At 54.3% G+C, this 23075-nt stretch overlaps 1 protein-coding gene across 1 annotated transcript in view; it reads left to right on the top strand.

The window, feature by feature from the left end:
- DOC2B (double C2 domain beta) overlaps window positions 1-20220 on the top strand; it is a 36848-nt gene extending 16628 nt beyond the window's left edge. The window contains exons 5-9 of the mRNA XM_054535319.2: window positions 295-421; window positions 7180-7337; window positions 14836-14917; window positions 15786-15882; window positions 16508-20220. Of these exons, the coding sequence (XP_054391294.1) occupies window positions 295-421; window positions 7180-7337; window positions 14836-14917; window positions 15786-15882; window positions 16508-16644 (601 nt within the window). The 3' untranslated portion in view covers window positions 16645-20220. The remainder of the gene's footprint in view (window positions 1-294; window positions 422-7179; window positions 7338-14835; window positions 14918-15785; window positions 15883-16507) is intronic.
- The last annotated feature ends 2855 nt before the right edge of the window (window positions 20221-23075 follow it).

The raw sequence follows: 23075 nt of genomic DNA, 5'->3' as shown, positions 1-23075 counted from the left end.
GGAGGTGGTTCCCTCCAGAGAACCAGCTCTCCCAGCCTCCTGGCTATTCCTGGCACTGGCTCTGCCTTCTCCTGTCCCCTCTTCCAACCTGAGGACACTTGTCCATGAGGACAGTGCCTGACATCATGCCACACTCTGGCCCTGTCAGGGCCCAGGCATCTTGTGCGTCTCCCACCCCAGACCAGGGCAGGGCTTGGGGCAGGACAAGCCAGGGCTGGCCCTACCCGCGCACATCCCCACCACGCCCAGTGCGTCTGAGGCGCTGGCTGTGCCTCTCACCACCGCCCCCACTAGGATCTCTGTGTGCGACGAGGACAAATTCCGACACAATGAGTTCATCGGGGAGACACGTGTGCCCCTGAAGAAGCTGAAACCCAACCACACCAAGACCTTCAGCATCTGCCTGGAGAAGCAGCTGCCGGTGAGAGGATTGATTGAGCACCTGCTGTGTACCTGGCTCGGTGGCAGGTGCTGGGAAGGCAGAACTTCCTGCCTGCGATGGGGCTAATGAGGGGGAGGTGAGCGTGGAGAGTCAAGGGGGTGGAGGTGAGGAAGGACCCTGGCTTTCACTCTGAGTGGCCACGGGAGGGTGCTAAGCCGAGGGAGCACGGGGGATGACATTTTACCAGGCTCGCTGGCCTGGGCTCAGGACGGCTTGAAGAAGAGGGAGGAGAGGTCAGGAGGCCCGGGGGGCTGGGGAGAGACGGGCGCAGCCCTGGCCTGACCTTGGCAGCGGTAGGAGGGCTTGATTCTGAACCGGATGTGCAGGCAGCAGATAGGACGTCCTTGGGTGAGGGAAGGGCAGATCCGAGGTTTGGGGCCTGAGCCACTGAAGCCCGAGGGGCTGTTTGCTGTGCTCAGAGGACTCAGCAGGGACCACAGGTGGATGGGACGCGCAAGGAGCACACCTGGAACGTGTTAGACCTGAGTGCCTGTGAGATACGCAGAGGAGACGGAAGAGTATCCTTTCCTAGAAATGGCATTTGTCTGGACGTTATGTCAGAACAGATTTGCCCCCGGCCTGCTCCAGCAGCTGCGCCCTCCCGAGTCTTGGTCTCTATGTCCCTTTTCCCTCTTCCCTCCCCCATCCTGCCTTGTCTCTGTCCTCACCTTCACCTGGTTCATAGAGAAATGCTGGAGCCTCAGCCTCTCAGTGTTCATAGGGCTGGTGGAGCCAGGAGTCCCCAGTGCCATTGGGGTCAAGAGAAATGCTGGGGCCTCAGCCTCCCAGTGTTCAGGACACAGGCGGAGGCATGGTCCCCTCGCTGGCATGTTGTCCCCTAAGAGGGCTTGGCAAGGGGCAAGTTCAGGAGGACAAAGCCCGGCGGCTGTCCCCAGTGTACCCAGCCCCAGTGGGGCCTGGGGACGTGGACTCACCTCCAGCTTAGCCCAAGTCAAGCCCCGGGGGTGAGTCAGCCTGAGGCCACGGCTTCTTCCCAGAATCCCCGTTACTTTTGCAGAATTTGATGCGATTTTATTCCCTTGTCACATTCTCTCCCACTCAGAGATTTGTGTGATGGATATAACCTTTTCTGTTTTATTATTAGTCGCTAACCACAGGTAACCCAGTTTTTCCACATGATCTATGTCACTTAAGAAAGGCAACATCTTAGGAGGCCAAGGCAGGTGGGTCACGTGGTCAAGAGTTCGAGATAGCCTGGCCAACATGGCGAAACCCCGTCTGTACTAAAAATACAAAAATTAGCCAGGTGTGGTGGCACGTGCCTGTAATCCCAGCTACTCAGGAGGCTGAGGCAGGAGAATTGCTTGAACTTGAGAGGCGGAGGTTGCAGTGAGCCAAGATTGCACCATTGCACTCCAGCCTAGGTGACAAGAGCAAGACTCTGTCTCAAAAAAAAAAAAAAAAAAAAAAAGGCAACACTAGCCCTACCGTAGTGTTCCTGAGTTTTGATCACTGGCATAAACAAACAACCACGTGGATATGTACGTGGGGTGTCAGCGTGTGTGTGTGTGTGCTCATGTGTGAATTGTGTATGAGAGCGTATGTCAGTGCGTGTCTGCGACAGTGTGTGTGTGTCTGCATGTGCGGTGCTCGTGTGTGAATTGTGTATGAGAGCATATGTCAGTGCGCGTCTGCGACAGTGTGTGTGTGTCTGCATGTGCGGTGCTCGTGTGTGAATTGTGTATGAGAGCATATGTCAGTGCGCGTCTGCGACAGTGTGTGTGTGTCTGCATGTGCGGTGCTCATGTGTGAATTGTGTATGAGAGCGTATGTCAGTGCGCGTCTGCGACAGTGTGTGTCTGCATGTGCGGTGCTCGTGTGTGAATTGTGTATGAGAGCATATGTCAGTGTGCGTCTGCGACAGTGTGTGTGTGTCTGCATGTGCGGTGCTCGTGTGTGAATTGTGTATGAGAGCGTATGTCAGTGTGCGTCTGCGACAGTGTGTGTGTGTCTGCATGTGCGGTGCTCGTGTGTGAATTGTGTATGAGAGCATATGTCAGTGCGCGTCTGCGACAGTGTGTGTGTGTCTGCATGTGCGGTGCTCATGTGTGAATTGTGTATGAGAGCGTATGTCAGTGCGCGTCTGCGACTGTGTGTGTCTACATGTGCGGTGCTCGTGTGTGAATTGTGTATGAGAGCATATGTCAGTGCGCGTCTGCGACAGTGTGTGTGTGTCTGCATGTGCGGTGCTCGTGTGTGAATTGTGTATGAGAGCATATGTCAGTGCGCGTCTGCGACAGTGTGTGTCTACATGTGCGGTGCTCGTGTGTGAATTGTGTATGAGAGCGTATGTCAGTGTGCGTCTGCGACAGTGTGTGTGTGTCTGCATGTGCGGTGCTCATGTGTGAATTGTGTATGAGAGCGTATGTCAGTGCGCGTCTGCGACTGTGTGTGTCTACATGTGCGGTGCTCGTGTGTGAATTGTGTATGAGAGCATATGTCAGTGCGCGTCTGCGACAGTGTGTGTGTGTCTACATGTGCGGTGCTCGTGTGTGAATTGTGTATGACAGCATATGTCAGTGCGTGTCTGTGACAGTGTGTGTGTGTCTGCATGTGCGGTGCTCGTGTGTGAATTGTGTATGAGAGCGTATGTCAGTGTGTGTCTGTGACAGTGTGTGTGTGTCTGCATGTGTGGTGCTCGTGTGTGAATTGTGTATGAGAGCGTATGTCAGTGCGTGTCTGCGACAGTGTGTATGTGTCTACATGTGCAGTGCTCGTGTGTGAATTGTGTATGAGAGCATATGTCAGTGCGTGTCTGCGACAGTGTGTGTGTGTCTACATGTGTGGTGCTCGTGTGTGAATTGTGTATGAGAGCATATGTCAGTGCGCGTCTGCGACAGTGTGTGTGTGTCTGCATGTGTGGTGCTCGTGTGTGAATTGTGTATGAGAGCGTATGTCAGTGCGCGTCTGCGACAGTGTGTGTGTGTCTACATGTGTGGTGCTCGTGTGTGAATTGTGTATGACAGCATATGTCAGTGCGTGTCTGCGACAGTGTGTGTGTGTCTGCATGTGCGGTGCTCGTGTGTGAATTGTGTATGAGAGCGTATGTCAGTGCGTGTCTGCGACAGTGTGTGTGTGTCTGCATGTGCGGTGCTCGTGTGTGAATTGTGTATGAGAGCATATGTCAGTGCGTGTCTGCGACAGTGTGTGTGTGTCTACATGTGTGGTGTGTGTTCATGAACGCATGTGCATGCTTGTGCGTCCCTGTGCGTGGCCATGATCAGGGCGTTGCTGGATGCGCTACCAGCTCATTGGTGCAGTTCGGGGACTCACAGTGACCGCAGGAGTGCAGTTTGGGATGTACCCCTGGCAGTAAAGCCACATTCTGGTGGTACTTTTATTGTTATTTTTTGAGACTGAGTCTTGCTCTGTCATCCGGGCTGGAGTTCAGTGGCACAATCTCTGCTCACTGCAACCTCTACCTCCTGGGTTCAAGCAATTCTCATGCCTCAGCCTCCCGAGTAGCTGGGACTACAGGCATGCGCCACCATGCCCGGTTAATTTTTGTATATTTAGTAGAGATGGGGTTTCACCATATTGGCCAGGTTTCTCAAACTCCTGACCTCGAATGATCCACCTGCCTCAGCTTCCCAAAGTGCTGGGATTACAGGTGTGCGCCACCATGCCTGGCTAATTTTGGTATTTTTAGTGGAGACGGGGGTTTGCCATGTTGGCCAGGCAAGTCTCGAACTCCTGACCTCCAGTGATCCTCCTGCCTCGTCCTCCCAAAGTGCTGGGATTACAGGCATGAGCCCCTGTGCCAGGCCTCTGGTGGTATGTTTTAGAATTTACAGTCTGCAAACATTATCTATTTTAAGTCAATACTGAGCAAGACCCAGTGGTCTTCGTATGAAACAACCTGAAGTACAATATCCCACCCCTGAAAAAAGAGCTAAAAATATGCCTGCTGGTTGGTTTTTTTGTTTGTTTGTTTTTTGTTTTTTTTGAGATGGAGTCTCTGTCGCCCAGGCTGGAGTGCAGTGGTGCAATCTCGGCTTACGTCAACCTCTGCCTCCCGGGTTCAAGTGATTCTCCTGCCTCAGCCTCCCAATAGCTGGGATTAGAGGTGCATGCCACCACACCCAGCTAATTTTTGTATTTTTAGTAGAGACAAGGTTTCACCATGTTGGCCTGGCTGGTCCTGAACTCCTGACGGATGATCCTGGCGGGTGATCTGCCCGCCTCGGCCTCCCAAAGTGCTGGGGTTACAGGCGTGAGCCACTGTGCCCGGCCCCTGCTGGTTTATATTGTTTAATTTTCACACCACACACACTGACACAAGCAGCACAGTGCATCGAGGCCCTCACACACAAAGCTCTGCCTGAGGGGCAGATAGCGAGATCTCGCAGGCCTGGCTTGATCCACCAGGAATGGCTGCCTGAGCACTGTGTTGAAAAGGGTTCTGAGGTGGCATTGGAGCTCAGGGCAAATGCTAGGATGGATTAGCCATGTCTGCTCTGGGCGTGGGAGGTGGCGAAGATGGCCGGTAGGGCATGTATGTCTTCCCTGCTCAACATCCCTGCCCACCTCACAGGAGTCTCATCTCCAGAAAGGGTTAGATGTAGCCAGAGGGACTCACTTTGGTGTTAGGCAGGGCACGGTTGTGAGCAAAAGGATGTGGCTGGGGCTGCTTAGGGGACACAGTTGTGAGTAAAAAGAGGTGGCTAGGGCTGATTAGGGGACACAGTTGTGAGTAAAAGGAGGTGGCTGGGGCTGCTTAGGAGAGGATCCCGGTAGAGTCCTAAGGGGATCCAGGGGGACACAGGGCTCAAGCTGGGTGTGTCTGGGTGGCCTTAAGCTGGGTATGTCTGGGTGGGCTGAGGGCCTAGGAGAGAGGGTTTGGGGTGTGCAGCAGCCAGAAGGAAGAAGCTGGGTAGTCTCTGGAGGGCAAGGAATGGAGAAGCATCAGGCTGGCTGGGGATGGGGAGGCCTGGAGCTGAGATCTACCCTGAGACGCAGGCACCGGGCAGCTGCTGAGGCAGGGGAAGGCACTGGATGGGCTCCCTACCTGGCTCCCAGCTTCTCCAGGGTGAGGAATGTACCAGAACTCTGTCTTCGGGGTTCTCCTGAGGGAGCCACATCCAGCACCCTGAGAGGCTCCAGGTAGCACCTTCAGGGAACTGGGGACAGGGTGACTCTTTTCCATCCACCAGGCTCCATTGGCATGGGCAGACCTTTCTGCCTTTCTTTGAACCCCCCAGGCTGGAGTTGCCTGTATGAGGTTGAACACACAGGGGACCATCTGTCCCTCCATTCCTGCCTTCACTAGTACAAGCCTCCAGTGGGCCCTTAGTGCCAGGCCTTGCCCAGCCCTGAGGTATTAAAGATGACACAGGTATTAGCTGGATGCGGTGGCTCATACCTGTAATCCCAGCACTTTAGGAGGCTGAGGTGGGTGGATCACTTGAGGTCAGGAGTTTGAGACCAGCCTGGCAGACATGGCAAAACCCTGTCTCTACCAAAAAATACAAAGTTAGACTGTAGTCCCAGCTACTCAGGGAGGCTGAGGAAGGAGAATCGCGTAAACCTGGGAGGCGGAGGTTGTAGTGAGCCAAGATCGTGCCACTGCACTCCAGCCTGGGTGACAAGAGTGAGACTCTGTCTCAAAATCAAAATTTACAGGTAGGGTTCCAACTTCAAGGAACTTAAAGGGTGGGGCAGACCCCTGAGGAAGCAGGGGGCCACACCCGGCCATGACAGGATAAACCCGAGGCAGTGGGCGCACAGAGGGGTTGGCCAACCCACCCTGAGGGTCAGAAAAGCTCCCCAGGCCCAGAAGGACCAGGAATTTATCAGCGGTGAACACTGAGGAGGTCAGAGGAGGGTGTTGGAGCTATGGATTACGCGTGCGCAAAGGTATGGAGGTGGGACCCGGCTTCAAAGCCGAGGGACTGCAGAGAAAGTCAGGGCAGGCTGTGAGGGGGACCTGGCGGAAGACCATCTGCAGAAGCCGAGCGCGCCAGGCTGGGGGCTGCAGACCCGAGAAGGGCCGGTTAGCACTAATGTTAGGCTGTGTGTGCCACGTGATCTGTGGCCACCACGCAGCTCTGTCATTAGGGCAAAAGCAGCCATAGAGAAGCATCAGGGAGCCGGCAAGGCTGTGTTCCAATAACAGGGTGTTAACGGAAGCTGAAGTGTGAATTTCATATCATTTTCATGTGTCACAAAATATTTTTCATTTCATTTTTCTTTCTGCTATTCCAAAAAGTAAGAACCAGCTGGGCACGGTGGCTCATGTCTGTAATCCCAGCACTTTGGGAGGCCAAGGTGGGAAGATCCCTTGAGCCCAGGAGTTTGAGATCAGCCTGGGCAAAATAGTGAGAACCCTGTCTCTATTTTTTTGAAAAAGAAATTGTTTAAAATAAGGGCAAGAGCCACTCTTAGCTCACATCCCACACAGAGCCAGGCGTTGGGCCTGATCTGGCCCCCGGGCTGCAGTTGCCAATCCCTGGGCTGGCCCTTGCTGGGCTGTGAAGGCCACCCCAGGCCATGCAGCCAAGAACAGGGAGGGTGAGGGTCAGATCCACCCCTGGAAAAACCCTTGGGAGGGAAGAGATGACAGAAGGGCTGTGAGTTCACAGGGAGACCACTCACCAGGGACCCTGACCAGGCCCGGCTGCAGCAGCCGGAGTGGACGGGCTCAGGAAGAGGAGGCCAAGGACGGCCAAGACAGGGGTGGGAGCAGGTGAGGACTGAGTGACCATCCCGTCCGACAGGTGGACAAGACTGAAGACAAGTCCCTGGAGGAGCGGGGCCGCATCCTCATCTCCCTCAAGTACAGCTCGCAGAAGCAGGGCCTGCTGGTGGGCATCGTGCGGTGCGCACACCTGGCCGCCATGGACGCCAATGGCTACTCGGACCCCTACGTGAAAACGTGAGTGTGCCGTGCATGTGACCACCTGCCACCTCTTCACCTCCAAGGACGAGGTCTGTGTGCCGGCTCCGTGGTCTCAGGTGGCAGGCACCCAGGGAGTGCCTGAGGTACAGGGGCGCCGTGTTCCCTGATGGGCTACCTTGGCAACTCCAGGGGTTAAGCATGGCCAGCTCACTTCACAGATGGGGAAACTGAGGCCCAGAGAAGCTGAATGGCTTCCCAGGGTCATGCAGATAATCGTTATCACCTGATGCTATGTCCAGGCCTCTCTGTGACTGAGGGGCCCAGGAGGGGCCATGAGTCAGAGGAAGGGACAGAAGGCAGGGCCAGTGCCGGGGGTAGCCAGGAGGCTGGGAGAGGCTGCAGAGGAACTCTGCCAGGCCTTAGCAACTGCCCACATGTGCCCAGCCCTATACTGGGGCCACAGATGCGGATAAGAGTCCACCCAGCTCTACCAGCCTGGGGAGAGACACTAACTCAGGGGGCCATGCCAGGTGGCCTGGGCCGCAGAGCTGGGGACCTGTGAGCCTGGTCAGGAGAGGCTGTGTAGCTCTGAGAGCCAGGCAGGAGCTGGCGACCCTTTGGAGAGGGGTGCCACAGGTGCCACAGTGACTATCATCAGTGCTCGGGGCTCTTCAGAAACTAGGTAGGTATGAGTGTGAGCTCACAGGGAGACTCTGGAAAAGTGAGACTTGGGGAGGAATTTAGTTCAGCAGAAAGGAGGGGCAGGTGCTTCAGGGAGGGGGAATGACAGAGGGATGGCCCTGACCTAGGGGACACCAAGGACCCAGGTGACTAAGGCCTCAGGGACATCTTGGCACCATGAAGAGGCCAGTACTCCTCGTGGCACAGCTCAAGGGGCCCCATTCCCATGGCCATGATCATATTTCTGTCACTTTAAAAATTGTATGTGGCAGGTGCAGTGAGTTATACTTACATTCCCAACACTTTGGGAGGCCAAGGCAGGAGGATTGCTTGAGGCTAGGCGTTTGAGACCATCCTGGGCAACATAGTGAGACCCCCATCTCTACAAAAAAATTAAAAATTAGCCAGGCGTAGTGGCGTGTCCCTGTAGTCCTAACTACTTGAGAGGATTGCTTGAGCCCAGGAATTTGAGACCAGCCTTGGCAACATACTGAGACCTTGTCTCTACAGTTAAAAATAGTAATAAATTAGTCCGGGTGCAGTGGCTCGTGCCTGTAATCCCAGTAATTTGGGAGGCCGAGGCACGCGGATGACTTGAGGTCAGGAGTTTGAGACCAGCTTGGCCAATATGGGGAAACCCGTCTCTACTAAAAATAAAAAAATTAGCTGGGCGTGGTGGCGGGTGCCTGTAATCCCAGCTACCTGGGAGGCTGAGGCAGGAAAACCACTTCAACCTGGGAGGCGGAGATTGCAGTGAGCCGCGATCGCACTACTGCACTCCAGCCAGGGTGACAGAGCGAGACACTGTCTCAAAATAATAATAAACAAATAAATAAAAATAATGTGATAATAATGGGATGGCCACTTTGGGAAGCAGCTGATAGTTCCTCCGAAAGTTAAACACAGAGTCACCATTTGATCTGGCAATTCCTCTTCTGGTTATATACCCAAGAGATAAGAAAAACATGTCCATCCTAAAACTTGTGCAGGAATGTTCATAGCAGCGCTATTCACAACAGCCAAAAGTGGAAACAGCCCAAGCGTCCATCCACTGATGAATGGATACACAAATGAAGTCTGTCCCTGCAGTGGAATATCAGCCCTAAGAAGGAGTGTAGCAGGTGCGTGGAATATCAGCCCTAAGAAGGAGTGTAGCAGGTGCGTGGAATATCAGCCCTAAGAAGGAGTGTAGCAGGTGCGTGCTACACTGTGGGAGGACCTTGAAAGCAAGATGCTAAGTGAGAGAAGCCAGACACAGAAGGCCTCATATTGCAGGACCCTATTTCTATGAAGTGTCCAGAATAGGCCAACCCACAGAGGCAGAAAGTGGATTTGTGGTTGCAGGAGCTGGGGGAAGCTTGAGGGGACGTGGGCAGTGGTTGCTGAAGGGTCCTCGGTTTCCTTCTGGGGTGATGAAAATGTTCTAAAATTGATTGTGATGCTGGCTGCATAGTTCTGTGAATATACCAAAATTATACACTAATTATACACCTAAAAGGGTGCATTGTACAGTATGTGTATTATGTCTGAAAAAAATCTGTTATTTTAAAAAATCCAATCACACCAGGCTCCAGGAGGAGAGCCCAGGACCTGCTCCATCTTTGGGAGAAGTTAGTCTCCCAAAGAGTGCAGGGACTACTGGTTTTCTATGTGGAAAACACTAAAGTGGACCCCAGCCTCAACAATTTAGCAAAACAAAGTATCCCAGTGCACTATAGACCCGAGTGTTGGGGGAAGCTCTGTGAATGCTTAGAAGGTACTCAGGAGACTCCCATAATAACCACTGGAGAGAAAGTTGGCAATATCCAGTCGACGTGGAAAATGTGTGTGCCCTGTGACCACATTACTTTCCTTCCAGCTTTATTTCCTAGAAACCTGGGCACAGGCAGGTAACTATCGCAGCATTGCTTATACTAGCTATAAACTGGAAATAGCCAAACATTCATCATCAGAGGAATAGATTAATAAAATGTGGCATATGTGTAGAATGTGGTGCTATGCAGTTAAAAAGGAATAAAGTAGAACTAGATGAATTATTATAACATGGACAGCTGTCGAAAACACACCAAACGACACACACAGTAGGATACTGGTTTGCGTCTATATGTTTTTTCTTCTGATTTTTCATTGACTTGAATCTCATGCGTATATATCCTTGCAGGAGGATATGCAATCCTGCATTTTTTTTTTTTTTTTTTTTTTTAGACAGAGTCTTACTCTGTTGCCCAGGCTGGAGTGCAGTGGTGTGATCTCAGCTCACTGCAAAATCTGCCTCCCAGGTTCAAGCAGTTCTTGTCCCTGAGCTTCCCAAGTAGCTGGGATTACAGGCATGCGCCACCACACCCAGCTAATTTTTGTATTTTTAGTAGATGGGGTTTCACCATGTTGGCCAGGCTGGTCTTGAACTCCTCCACCCACCCTGGCCTCCCACAGTGCTGGGATTACAGGCGTGAGCCACTGTGCCCGGCCTATGGTGTGAAATTTTTAAACCAGTTTGAATGCCCACCTGCCAGATGGACAGGAATTGCAGAGTCATCTGCTGGGTTTCCCAGAAAGCAGAGTCTTACCTGCTGTGACAGATGGTCTGGTCGACTTCCACAGGCAGGCGGGGGGCCATCTGGGCAGGGCCTGTCCACTGTACCACAGGCTCCTCCCTGCCACAGGTGGCTGTTGTGGGTGCCGCTGGACCCCTGCAGCTGGGTCCCACCTGCCAGCCGTGGGCCAGGTCACGTGGCCTTTCAAAGACAGGCTGAGCTGTGGGCCACTCCCTATATCTGAGCCACACCTCACCTGAGACTTCACGTCTGTTTCAGACTCCCTGGGTGAGACACGAGGGCTGCTGCTCAGGTCTCCTCAGGGGTCCTCATCTCTGAAAGGCCCCTTCATGGACCAGGGGCCTCTTCCTCACTAAAAGCAGAGGAAATAAGGGCACAGGTTAGTTGGTAAGAGGGGCACCCCTCAGCTGCATCCTAGACCTGGAAGAGAGTGTGACCTGTGCCCCAGAAGAGAGGGAGGGACGTATCCAGCGGTTGATGCTGAGGGCCAAAGCTAGACGGGTCGAGGCCTTTTGTCTGCACTATTTATTTGTTTTCTTTATTTCTTCTTTTTTGAGACAGTGACTCACTCTGTCACTGGGCTGGAATGCAGTGATGCGATCACAGCTCACAGCAGCCTCAAACTCCTAGGCTCAAGCAGTCCTTCTCCCTCAGCCTCCTGAGTAGCTGGGACTACAGGTGTGCGCCACCACGCCTGGCTAGTTGTTTTTTGTATTTTTTGTAAAGACTGGGTTTTGCCATATTGGCCAGGCTGGTCTCAAACTCCTGGACTCAAACAATCCTCCTAGCTCGGCCTCCCAAAGTGCTGGGATTACAGGTGCAAGCCATCATGCCCAGCTGTGCACCATTATTTTTATAAACCTCATCTCTGGTGATACTTGCCCCGGTTTCCCCAGGCTGGAAGTTGACCCCAGGCCCAGCTCTTGAGGGTTTGATGGAAAACCCCAGGAGTAACAGTGCCTGTGACAATCACTGACATGTTGAGTTACACGTAATATCCCTGAGCTGTGTGATGACTGCGTGTGACACGCCCAGCAGCATGTTCAGTCTCCCTTCTCTGGCTCTCTTATGTATAACCAGAAGGGGTTTCTTCTCGAAGCCACAGGCAAGCAGAAGGCACTGTGCAGAGGGCCCAAAGGTACATGGCACAGGGCGGCTCCATGAGCCCCGGTGGCCAGGACCACTGTCCTGACAGCAAGGGAGGGAGAGACGCCACAGGGCAGGCCTCAGGGGCTTTGCAGGGTGGGCTTGTGCCAGAGCAGGGTGTGCTCAGGGAGGGTGCTGAGGGATCTCCCCAGAGTGGTCAGGTGAGGAGGGAAGGGCACTTCTGGTAGAGAAAACAGCAGAACAGAGGGCAACGCTGGTGGAACTGTCCATGGCTGAAGGTGCCGAGGCTGGTGCCTGTCGTGGAAGTCTGGTGGCTGAGTGAGGGGTCAGCAGATGGGCACAAGTTGTCCAGGCTGAGGGCACAGAGATCCCAAAACAACTTTCCTTCCAGGGGCTTGTGAAGGCAGGGCATGCGGGACCCTTCTGTCCCTGCTCCTCACCCGTCACCAAACAGGCCAAGGACAATTCACAGCAGACACAATACCAATATGTAGAGAAATGGCCAAGGAGCATAGTAAGTAACTAAGGAAATCCGCTGTCTCCGGGTGGCGGGCTTAGGGGCATCCCCCCGAACTTTTTTTTAAATCAGGTTTATTGAGGTACAGGTTGAGCGTCCCAAATCCATAAATCCAAAACCCCAAACATTCCAAGCACCAGCGTGACGCTCAAAGGGAATGCTCATTGGAGTGTTTGGGATTTCAGATTTTTGAAATTTTGAATTAAGGATGCTGAACTGGTAAATATACTGCAAATATTACAAAATATGAAAAAATCCAAAATTCAAAACATCTGGTCCAAGCATTTCAGATAATGGATACTCAACCTGTACCATTCATATCCAGTGAGCTTTTCTTTTCTTTTTTTAGAGACAGGGTCTTGCTCTGTCGTCCAGGCCAAAGTGCAGTGGTGCAATCATAGCTCATTGCAGCCTTGAATCCTGGGCTCAAGCGATCTTCCCACCTCAGCACTGTGAATAGCTGTGACTACAGTCATGCACCACCATGCCCAGCTAATTTTTAATTTTTTGGTAGAGATGGGGACTTGCCGTATCACCCAGGCTGGTACAGTCTTGTTTCCACCACCACAATCAACATAGAGAATATGACCCCAGAAATTTCCCCAGCCCCAGGCAACCACTCACCTGTTTTCTGTCCCAATAGTGTTGCCGTTTCCAGACTTTCCCATGAAACGGTCAGATAGTGTGTTGCCCTGTGAGTCCGGCTTCTTTCACACAGAGGAATGCGTTTGAAATTCATCTGTCAGTTGCATGTACCAGGAGTTTGGTCCTTTTTGTTGCTAAGTGGTCTTCCATTGTGTGGGTAAACCACAAGTTTGTTGTTGATGAGTTCCCCAGTTGAAGGGCGTGTGGTTGTTTGCAATTTTTGGTGATGGTAGAAATCTGCAATGAACAGGTTTTTGTGTGGACATATGTCTTCATTTCTCTCTCCTAATCCCAACTTTTGTTCATATGCATTTTCTAGTGCTTCTGTAATTAACCAGTAATATTTATGCCATGAAAGTCACAATTTTAAAATATGCAAAGTAAAGCAACTATGAGATATCATTTTCGGCCTTTCAAACCAGCAAGGATTTTTTAAATGATAGCATTCAGCTTTGTCGTAGGCACTGTGTGTCAATCATGCAGCCTTTCTGGAGAGGAACTGGGCAGAATAAGCTGGACATGGGTGTGCCTTTGGGCGGTGCCTTCACTTCTAGGGATGCAGGTATTCGTTGGACAGATGTTTGTTAAGCTCCCTGGTGCCAGGCCCAGGGAGTTGGTAGTAGGTGAGACCCCAGAGACCCCAGAGCACATTCAGCAGGGACAAGGCAATTGTCATGCAATTATCTATGCAGGAACAGAGTGAGAAGCTTTGCAAAGAAGTTGGGGACCTCTTGTCCCCTTCTCCAGCCTGCACATGACTTCTCTGTCATAGAGAAAGGAGCCTGAGCATGGCTTCCAAGCACCACGCTTGTGCTTGCCGGCTGTGTGACTTTGGGCAAGTCACTGCACCTCTCTGAGCCTCAGAGGAAGACAGCTGTTCTGCATCAAAGTCTAAGGCCTTAGTGGCTGTGGAGGGAAGAACATCTAGGTGGCCTCCCTGTTACTGCACAAAAGGTCTTGTCCTTCCTCAAAGCTCCAATGGAGGTAGTGGTGATGGTTGTACAACTCTGGGAGTCTACTAAAGGTTACTGCGTTTTACACTTCAGAAGGATGGATTTTATGGTATGTGAATTATATCTCAGTAAATCTGCTATTTTATAAAAGAAGCTTGAGGCCGGGGGTGATGGCTCATGCCTGTAATCCCAGCACTTTGGGAGGCTGAGGCAGGTGGATCACCTGAGGTCAGGAGCTCGAGACCAGCCTGGCAAACATGGTGAAACCCCATCTGTACTAAAAATACAAAAATTAGCCGGGCGTGGTGGCAGGTGCCTGTAATCCCAGCTACTTGGGCGGCTGAGGCAGAAGAATCGCTTGAACCCAGGAGGTGGAGGTTGCAGTGAGCCGAGATCACACCACTGCACTCCAGCCTGGGTGACAAGAGCAAAACTCCGTCTCCAAAAAAAAAAAAAAAAAAAAAGGCCGGGCGCAGTGGTTCACACCTGTAATCTCAGCACTTTGGGAGGCCAAGGTGGGTGGATCACAATGTCAAGAGATCGAGACCATCCTGGCCAACTTGGTGAAACTCTGTCTCTACTAAAAATACAAAAATTAGCTGTGCATAGTGGCACGTGCCTGTCGTCCCAGCTACTCTGGAGGCTGAGGCAGGAGAATCGCTTGAACCCGGGAGGCAGAGGTTGCAGTGAGCCATCTCAAAAAAAAAAAAAAAGTTTGAACAAGAGACCAACTCTGCTAAAAACTCTGTTCTGGTGGGAAACATGAGCCTTATGAAAATTAGACTTCCAGAAATGAGGAAAAACGCCTTTCCTAGGGGGAGGGAGGGCGCCCCCCAGGGTTAACTTCAGGAATGTGCGTGTGAGCAGAAGTGCGGTGGATGAAGGGGCCACTTGCTTCTCGGAAACAACGTCTCGCCTTTGCCACAAAATAGCGTTGGGATAATCCAATGATTAGGACAAAAGAAGGGCCCAGGAATCTCTCTCCAGGGACAGAAAGCTCTTCGAATACCTGCTGGCTTGATCTACACCCCATAGCATGTCCCCATCCTCTGCCTGTCCCTTGGATGTAATTCCAGATACCTGAGGCCAGATGTGGACAAGAAATCCAAACATAAGACAGCGGTGAAGAAAAAAACCCTGAACCCAGAGTTTAATGAGGTATGAGGGGCTGGGGAAGCTTCATGAAGGCCACCCCTCTGCCCCAGGGCAGTGGGGGTGTGGCTGGGTTTTCAAAAGGTCCTGGCGGAATGGGGAGGGTGGTCAGAGACGGTGGGGAGGGGCCGCACCAAGCCACAGACACAGGGGAGCTGGGGGACCCCTGGAAAGCTCTTGGCAGGACTTGTCGGATGTAGGGCTGGGGGGAGAAGTGTTGAGGGGAGTCCTGGGTTCCTCTTGGCGGCAACAGGGCAAAGAGGGAGGGAGGAAGATGGGGAGAAGCTCTCTGTGGGGCAAGGGGACTTGAGACACCCCGGGGCCCCAGGAAGGTCTTCAGCCCAAGGCGGCAAGTACGGCTGGAAATGCGGATTCCCCCCAAGGAACAAGAAGGAGAGAAGAGCAGAGGGGCCTTGGGTAGATCCCACACCACACCAGTGATCCAGAGGCAGGCAGGGGAGGTCGAGAAGATGCTTCCAGAGAGTGAGGGGAACCCCGTATGGAAGGGAGGGTCCCAGAAGCTGCGAGAAAGAGGCACCCATAGAGAAGGGAGGGGTCAGCAAAGCCAGGCCCCAGAGAGGCCCAGGATGACAGGGACTGTGGGGCGTGCAGTGCCTCTGCAGTCAGGAGGCTCCCGGGGTGTGGAGAGAGCAGGCTCAGGGACAAGGAGCAAGCGGGCGAGGGGACAGGGGCCCTGAAGACCCCAGTGGAGCTCAGGGAGAAGTGGGCGAGACATGTGAGCATTCACCCATCATCCACTCTGAGCACTGATCACCCCGTCCCTCCTCTTTCCCTACACCTCATACCCCTCCTGGCCCCCGGCCGAGGCCCAGGCCTCGTGGCATCAGCCTTAACACTCCCTTCTTGCCAGCAGGAGTTTTGTTACGAGATTAAGCATGGGGACCTGGCCAAGAAGTCCCTGGAGGTCACTGTTTGGGATTACGACATTGGAAAATCCAACGATTTCATTGGTAAGGGGGCATAGTGGGAACGCTGTCTTGCTGTGTGCCTGTCCTGGATCAGGCCACAGCCCCTCCTTCCTGTCCCCTGGGGAAAGCTGGAGCCACGGACCACCTGCCCCCAGGTCAGGGGCCTCAGACCTTCTCCAGCCTGACCCTTGTGCCTCAGGAAGAGACAGACCCAGAGACGGAAGGAGTTCTGGGAGGGTCACACAGAACTCTGTGGTGGAGCACAGACAAAAGACGATGATGGGCAGTGCCTCGGGCTGGACTCTGAGCCCTAGAGGCCCCAGATTCCTGGTGGGCCTGGTGGCTGTGCATAGTGGGGCTGCCTGGCCCTTTCTCCCCTCTTCAGGTCCCCATTCCTTGACCCCTGATGCTGCCTCTGCACCCTGCCCCTATCCCTGCCCTGGTGGAAGAGAGTCAGGATGGCTGGGCCCTGATGGGGGCAGAGTGTGACATGGAGGTCAGGTCCTGTTCATGCTCTGAACCCAGTGGGCAGTGGGAGAGTCTGGCCTTGGAGCACAGAACCTGGGAAGGGGCACGGGCCCCACGCCTGGGAGTCGCGCGTCCCTGTGCCCCACGCCTGGGAGTCGCGCGTCCCTGTGCCCTAGCTGCCCCTCCTGTCCTCCCGCAGGTGGCGTGGTTCTGGGCATCAACGCCAAGGGGGAGCGCCTGAAGCACTGGTTTGACTGCCTGAAGAACAAGGACAAGCGCATTGAGCGCTGGCACACGCTCACCAGCGAGCTCCCGGGGGCCGTGCTCAGCGACTGATGCCCGCCCGCCACTGCTACCCCTGCCGCCACCTGCGCCCAGCACGGCCGGCCCTGGGCTTCCCCAGCAGCCACCAAGGCCGGTGGCCCCCACACTGGGGGAGATCCAGAACCCCTGCTTGGACACAGAGCCACTGCAGTCCCCGCTCGGAGGACGTGGAGGGCTCAGCTACTCTGGGACGGGGAGGGCGGGGAGCTGGGCGGTGGGGGAGGCTCTCAGCCCTCTGGGGCCCAAGAGGCCGGTGGTGGAAGGAGACCTCAGCACCTGCCCAGGGGAAGGGGACAGGCCCATCTAGGAGCAAAGACCCTTCTAGAGGTCAGCCCAGGCTGAGAGGACAGGAGTGTGGGGGCGCCCTGGGGGACAGTAGGAACAGAGGAGGGAGGTGGTAAGCAGACAGACAGGTGGAGGACGGGACCTTGAAGACTGGCTGCTCCAGCCCAAGAAAGGCTGACTGCATCCCTCATCTCCTTCGCTGCTGGGCAGACGGAAGAAGCGGGCCTGCTGGCTGAAAGTCTGCCAGAGTTCCCGGAGGCTCCTGATGACGGGTAAATTGGCACATGCTTCACTCAATGATTCCACAAGCCCTGGGGGTGAATGAGACACAGGGCCTGCCCTCAGGGAGTTCCCATCTAGTCAGGAAGCTGGGAACAACCATTCCAACTGGGGTGAGAAATACCGAGACCAGCTTGGCCAGTCTGCAAGTACCGTGGGCTCTGCTGACTCTGCCGGGAAGTCAGGGAAGGCTTCCTGGAGGAGGCAGTGTTTCTGTAAGGCCTTGGAGGGTGAGTGGAGGGTTCTAAAAGCAGTCCAGGCAGTGGGAGTGGTCTAAAAAGGCCTGGAGAGAGAAAGCCAATGCGGCTGGGGTGCTGTGGACCCAGGGTCTCCTCTCCGGGGGAGGGTGTGTTAGGAATCTGTTTCTACTGAGGGACCTCGAGGATGGAGCCCGCCCCTCCTCCTTTCCGGCATAAGCATCAGGTCAGCTGCAGTGGAGAAAAGGGTCCCTTGTGCTTGGAAAAAAAAGCAAGCATTCCTGCACGTCCTGACTCTGCCCTTTCCCTAACCCTCCACTCCGTGGCTCACACTGGGGGCCTCTGGGTGCTTGCTCATGGCATCTTGGTCCCACTACCGCCACAGATGTCCCTTTTGGGAGTAATCAGTGGCAGTCCAGGGCCTTGTCTCTGGGGAGGCCTGTGGGGCCGGCTCCAACCCCCAGGAGCTGAGCAAGAATCACCCTGCCTGGTGGGCCTGTCTGCTCCCCTGAGTGAGACTCCCCAGGAGGCTTGAGAGTATCTGAATCTTGGGGCCCGTGCCTGAAGCCCACAGACTTTCCCTGCCTACCAAGGGGCCCCTCAGGAACGCTGGGTGAACAAATGCAGAGCCAAGGAGTTGCGCAGCCAGAGTCCCAGTGTGCTCAGCCCATTAGTGTGTGATGGAAACAGAGGCCCAGAGAGGTCAGGTGACCTGCCCAGGGCCTTCCAGCCCCCACACAGCTGGAACCAGGATCCACAGCCCCCAGCCCAGAGTGCTGGACACCACACTTCAGGGGAATTGGCATGCTGCGCTCACATGAGAGAGGTCCTGCTAGCTGCCAGCCTGGGGCTCACCTGCCTGCTGCCCACCCCTTCAACACCGATAGAGGGACTCACAGGCACGACGGCGGGACCTTCCACTGCAGACGCAAAGCACATCACCACCTGAGATCCAGGGTCATGATTTGAATCCCACCAAGTGCCCATCAGGCCTTTCCCAGGTTGCAGGGAAAACAGGATCCCAGCCCCCACACAGTCCCTGGCCACTTGCTGCTCGTGGAGCCTTGTCTCCCCACCTTTAGGAAGGGTTTTTGTGTGAAGGTTTTTTCATGCACTTGTCTGAACGCATGTTCACAGCCCTGCACGGTGGGTTTGATTCTCATCCCCATCTTGCAGGTGAAACAGGTTCCCAGAGTCTGAGTAGTTTGTGACACAGCCAGGAAGGGGTGAGCCAGGACTCAAACCCAGGTCCTCTGACTGCCACTTTCTCTCCCTGGGGGTCGGTACCCCCAGTCTCTTCCCTCCTGGTCTGTCGGAGACTCAGCAGTGACCCCAGGTGAAGGCTCAGTAAGCTCAGGTGCATGATGGAGACCTGGGGTCTTGTCACTGTCCTGCCACCTCGTCCGCTGGCTTTGAAACCATCCGTGCTACTTCAGGCTTCCCCAGAGGTGCCTAACCCGGCCCCAAAATTCAGCCACCCCACCCTAGCCTCTGGGGGCTGAGGCAAGGGCTCCTCTTTTCTCCACACAGAATGGGCACCCTCTGGGGGCCTAAGGTAAGAGGTGGTCTATTTCTAAAAGGCCTGGTGTCTAGGTAAGCTCTGGGTATCTTCTTAGCTTTGCTTTTTTGGGGGCTCATTCAGAGAAGAGACTTGACAGCCTCTCTGAAGACACAGAAGTGAATGGCAAAGCTAGAAGAGGCTGTACCCTCCACCTAGCATGACTTCCTTATTAGGCACATGGGGAATGTGGGGCGTAGTGGGCGAAAGGGGCCTGAAGGGGCAGAGCTGGGACAAGAACCCAGAACTCCAGCCCCCCAGTCAGGGGGGCTCCCAACAGTCAGGTTGGGAGGCGGGCTTACTGGCCAGCCAGCCCAGGGGCAGCACGGGCACTTGGGCAGGAACTCCCCAGGAAGTTTGGAAACCTTCCTTCCCCAGGATGTCAGCACCCTTCTAGATCCCAAGCAGATTGTCTTTCTGTTAAAGCATTTTGAGGCCAGGCACGATGGCTCACGCCTGTAATCCCAGCACTTTGGGAGGCCGAGGCTGGCGGATCACCTGAGGTCGGTAGTTCGAAACCCGCCTGGCCAACATGGCGAAACCGCGTCTCTACTAAAAATACAAAAATTAGCCGGGCATGGTGGCGCACGCCTGTAGTCCCAGCTACTCAGGAAGGCTGAGGCACGAGAATCGCTTGAACCCGGGAGGTGAAGGTTGAAGTGAGCGAAGATCGCACCACTGCACTCCAGCCTGGGCGACAGAGCAAGACTCTGTCTCAGAAAAAAACAAAAAAACAAAACGCTTTGAGAAGCGGCTCTGCCTTTGACCCCGAATGGGCATCTTTACTCGGGTCCATCAGCCCCACAAAGATAGGAAATCTGATGCAAAAAAAAAAAAACAACAGAACTCATTCCAGGTGTCAGTAACCAGGCGCTGCATCCAACCCCGCCCCGCTCTCCGCCCCGCCCGCCGCCAGCGCCAATCCCCGACGGGCCCGTCTTCCAGCCCCGAAGCGGTCACCTCCTGACCTCTAGTGGCGAGCGCGGGGAACTGCTTGTCCGCCCGCGGAGCCCGGGCCGTGCATGACCTGCCCATTGTTCCTTCGCAAACCGAGTGAACCTCCCGATGCATGGACTCTGGCTGTCGTCGACGCAGACTCTCGTGCACTGCTTAACACCGTTTTGCTGCCATGTGACGGCTGCAGACACTGTCCTCAAACTGCAGTCCCACACACAAGTTTTGTACTTTGGTCTGACCTACCCGAAGGTGTCCTTTTTAAGTCTTATTTGTTAATATTTATAATGACATATAATCCAACGTAAATGGAAACATCATATTGCGATCTCATTGCCTTGGCGAGACTCTCACCTTTTAATAGATTTGAAGGGGGTGGGGGCGGTGGCTCACGCCTGTAAGTCCTAGCACTTTCGGAGGTGGAGGTGGGAGAATTGCATGAAGCGTGGAGTTCGAGACCAGCCTGGTCAACATGGAGAAACCACGTCTACACACACACACACACACACACACACACACACACACACACACACACACACACGATGACAATTAGCCTAGCGTGGTTGCACATACATGTAGCCCCAGCTATTCAGGAGGCTGAGGTAGGAGAAGGAGGATCGCTTGAGCCTGGAAAGCGGGGATTGCAGTGAGCCGAGATCATGCCACTGCACTCCAGCCTGGGCAACAGAGGGAGACCCTGTAAATAAAAAAAAAAAAAAAAAAAAAAAAAGATTTGGAAGGGTTGGAGGGGAGGGTGGAAAGATGGAGGAAAAGGCAACTGAAACCTACTCCGTATATAGTCCTGTTACTCTTCAGCAAGAACCCATTTGAAGTAGGCCCTCAAGTTACAGATGGGGAAACTAAGGCCCAGAGAGGTTAAAATACTTTTACAGAATCACACGGCTGGTCGATGGCAGAAGCAGGATTCAAACTGAGGCAGCTCAAGACTTTTTGCACCAGGACCTGTCGGCCATGCTGTTGTCCACTCATCCAACAAACAGCTGTGGAGTATTGACTCTAACGCCAGCCTGTCTGAGGCTCCAAGAGTCTTACATTTTGGAAGGTAACTTAAGACATGTACTGCTTAGGTTTTGAGGGAAAAAAAATAAACCTTCCTAACCACAGATAAGTGTATGAGGACTAGTAGCAATCTCCACACTTTATATTTTCATTCCACCTTGTTAGAAAATGTTGATCAATTGTTGAATATAGTTTATTGTACATCATTCTTCAGGTCAGAAACTTCTCAAGAGATAAAAGCCTTTGCTTTCTAACATCGACTAACGAAGAAAATGTCTGTCACTGAATGGGCAAACCTCTCCATCTCTTTCCTCTATGTCCCCCCTCAGGGTCAGGGTCAGGGTTTAGGGTCGGGGTTAGGGTCTAGGATCAGGATTAGGGGTATGGGTTAGGGGTTTGGGTTCAGGCTTGGGTTCGCACTAGGTCCAGTTCCGGATCCGGGTCAGCGTTTTGCATTTAGTCAGGGTTTGGAGTTCGGTTTTGGCTGGGTTAGGGTGGGTTAGGACTCGGGTCATAGTTTTGGGCTGGTGCGGTGGGCATCCCTGCTGGAATTTCCTTTCTGGCTGTCACCGTGACCGTAACCCTAATTCTGGTTCCACTGCTCTCCCCTGTCTAATTGTTAGAGCTCTTTTCACTGCTGGCTCCATTCATTGCTTGCTCCTCCTGCTTATCTCTCCTGTCCAATCTGCAGAGCTCTCCACCTTGTTGTTCCGCCCTCTTCTCCCTAACATCCAATAGCAGTCTTCTCTGCAGTCCTTGCTCCTACCACTCCTGTCTGTTGCCCAATCAGCAGGCTCTATCAACGCTTACTCCGCCCACCTCTCTCTGTTGTCCAATTGGCAGGGTCTCCTCAGTGCTCGCCCCACCTACTTCATGCCTGTCCAATTGCAGGATCTCAGTGCTAGCTCCGCCCGCTTCTCGCTCCTATCCAACCAGTAGACTCTACCAGTGCCTACCCTGCCCTCTTCTCTTTCTTATCCAATGACAGGATCTCCTAGTGCTCACCCCGCCCACTTCTCTCCCCCATCCAATCAGCGAGCTCTGCCAGTGCGTTGCGTTCCTGTCCTTGGAGGAGGGAGACTGGGGTCTCTCGAGGAAACGGAAACGCAGGCTCAGATGTGCGTGTCCAGATTCGAGGCGACGCGGCCAAAGTGCTCTTCCGCCACACAGTGGTTTTGTGGGGCAAAGGCCGCGCGATTCCGCAGACCCTGACCCTGCAGGGACTCAGGGTGGCCCTGGGCGCTTTGTCTGGGTGGAGCAAGGGCCCGCCCGGCGGGACGTGTGCGGGCGGCTGCACAAATGGCCCCGCCGGCACCGCGCGGGCCCGGGGATGGGGGCAGCCTGGGGAGGCAGTGCCTGCGGGTCCCGCCCACACCGAGCGCTCTCTGCCTCCCCGAGCACTTGCTCCGGACTCCAGGGCACCGTGCACCGAGTGCCATCCCCGCTGTCCGCACAGAGGCTCGGCTGGGCTCCCGCTCCCTCTCTCGGTGGAATGAGCTGTCAGAGCCGCCTCTGCGCACTCCTGTGCTCAAGGAATGGAAGCTGGGCTGGCTCCATGCACCGGGAAAAGGATGTTTGGCAACACCAGCGATTGGCAAACCAGTTGCACACCTGCTCAGCTGTCAAGCTCATCTGAAGGGCGAGTCCCCCTGCCCCCAAACAACAAAACCTCTAGCCCGGCTGGAAGGCAGAGCTGTGGCTGTCCCTTTGCATTTCGAGGTCACTGTGTGGCAGGGCCAGGAGCTGAGCTGGAGACAAGGGCATCGTGTGGCCAGAGGAGGGTTCAGTGAGTATATTTGAGAGGTGAACCAAGCACCAGGATTTGGGGTGTCTTGGGTTGGTAGTAATGGATTTTTGGTTCAGACCAAAGACCTGCCAAGAAAGCAAGAATATTTGGATGGCCCCGTGGCAACAGCCTTTTCCAGCCAGCAGGGCTGCTCTTTCCTGCTGGGAAGGAGACTGGGACCCGGACGGAGCCTCACTAAGCCTCCCCTCCCATCTCATCACTTGCAGAGGGACGTGAGGAAAAGAGGCCTCCACAATCCCCAGAGACATCCCAAGGACCGTGGGAGCCGCTGGCCTTAGCCCTGGACTTTCCTGGAGCTGAGACAGGGTTAGGGTTAGGGTTGGGGCTGGGGCTGGGGCTGGGG

Source organism: Pongo abelii, chromosome 19 (genome assembly GCF_028885655.2).
Source record: "Pongo abelii isolate AG06213 chromosome 19, NHGRI_mPonAbe1-v2.0_pri, whole genome shotgun sequence".
In the NCBI taxonomy this organism is placed as follows: Eukaryota; Metazoa; Chordata; class Mammalia; order Primates; family Hominidae; genus Pongo; species Pongo abelii.
This window is presented reverse-complemented; position numbering and strand designations above follow the sequence as displayed.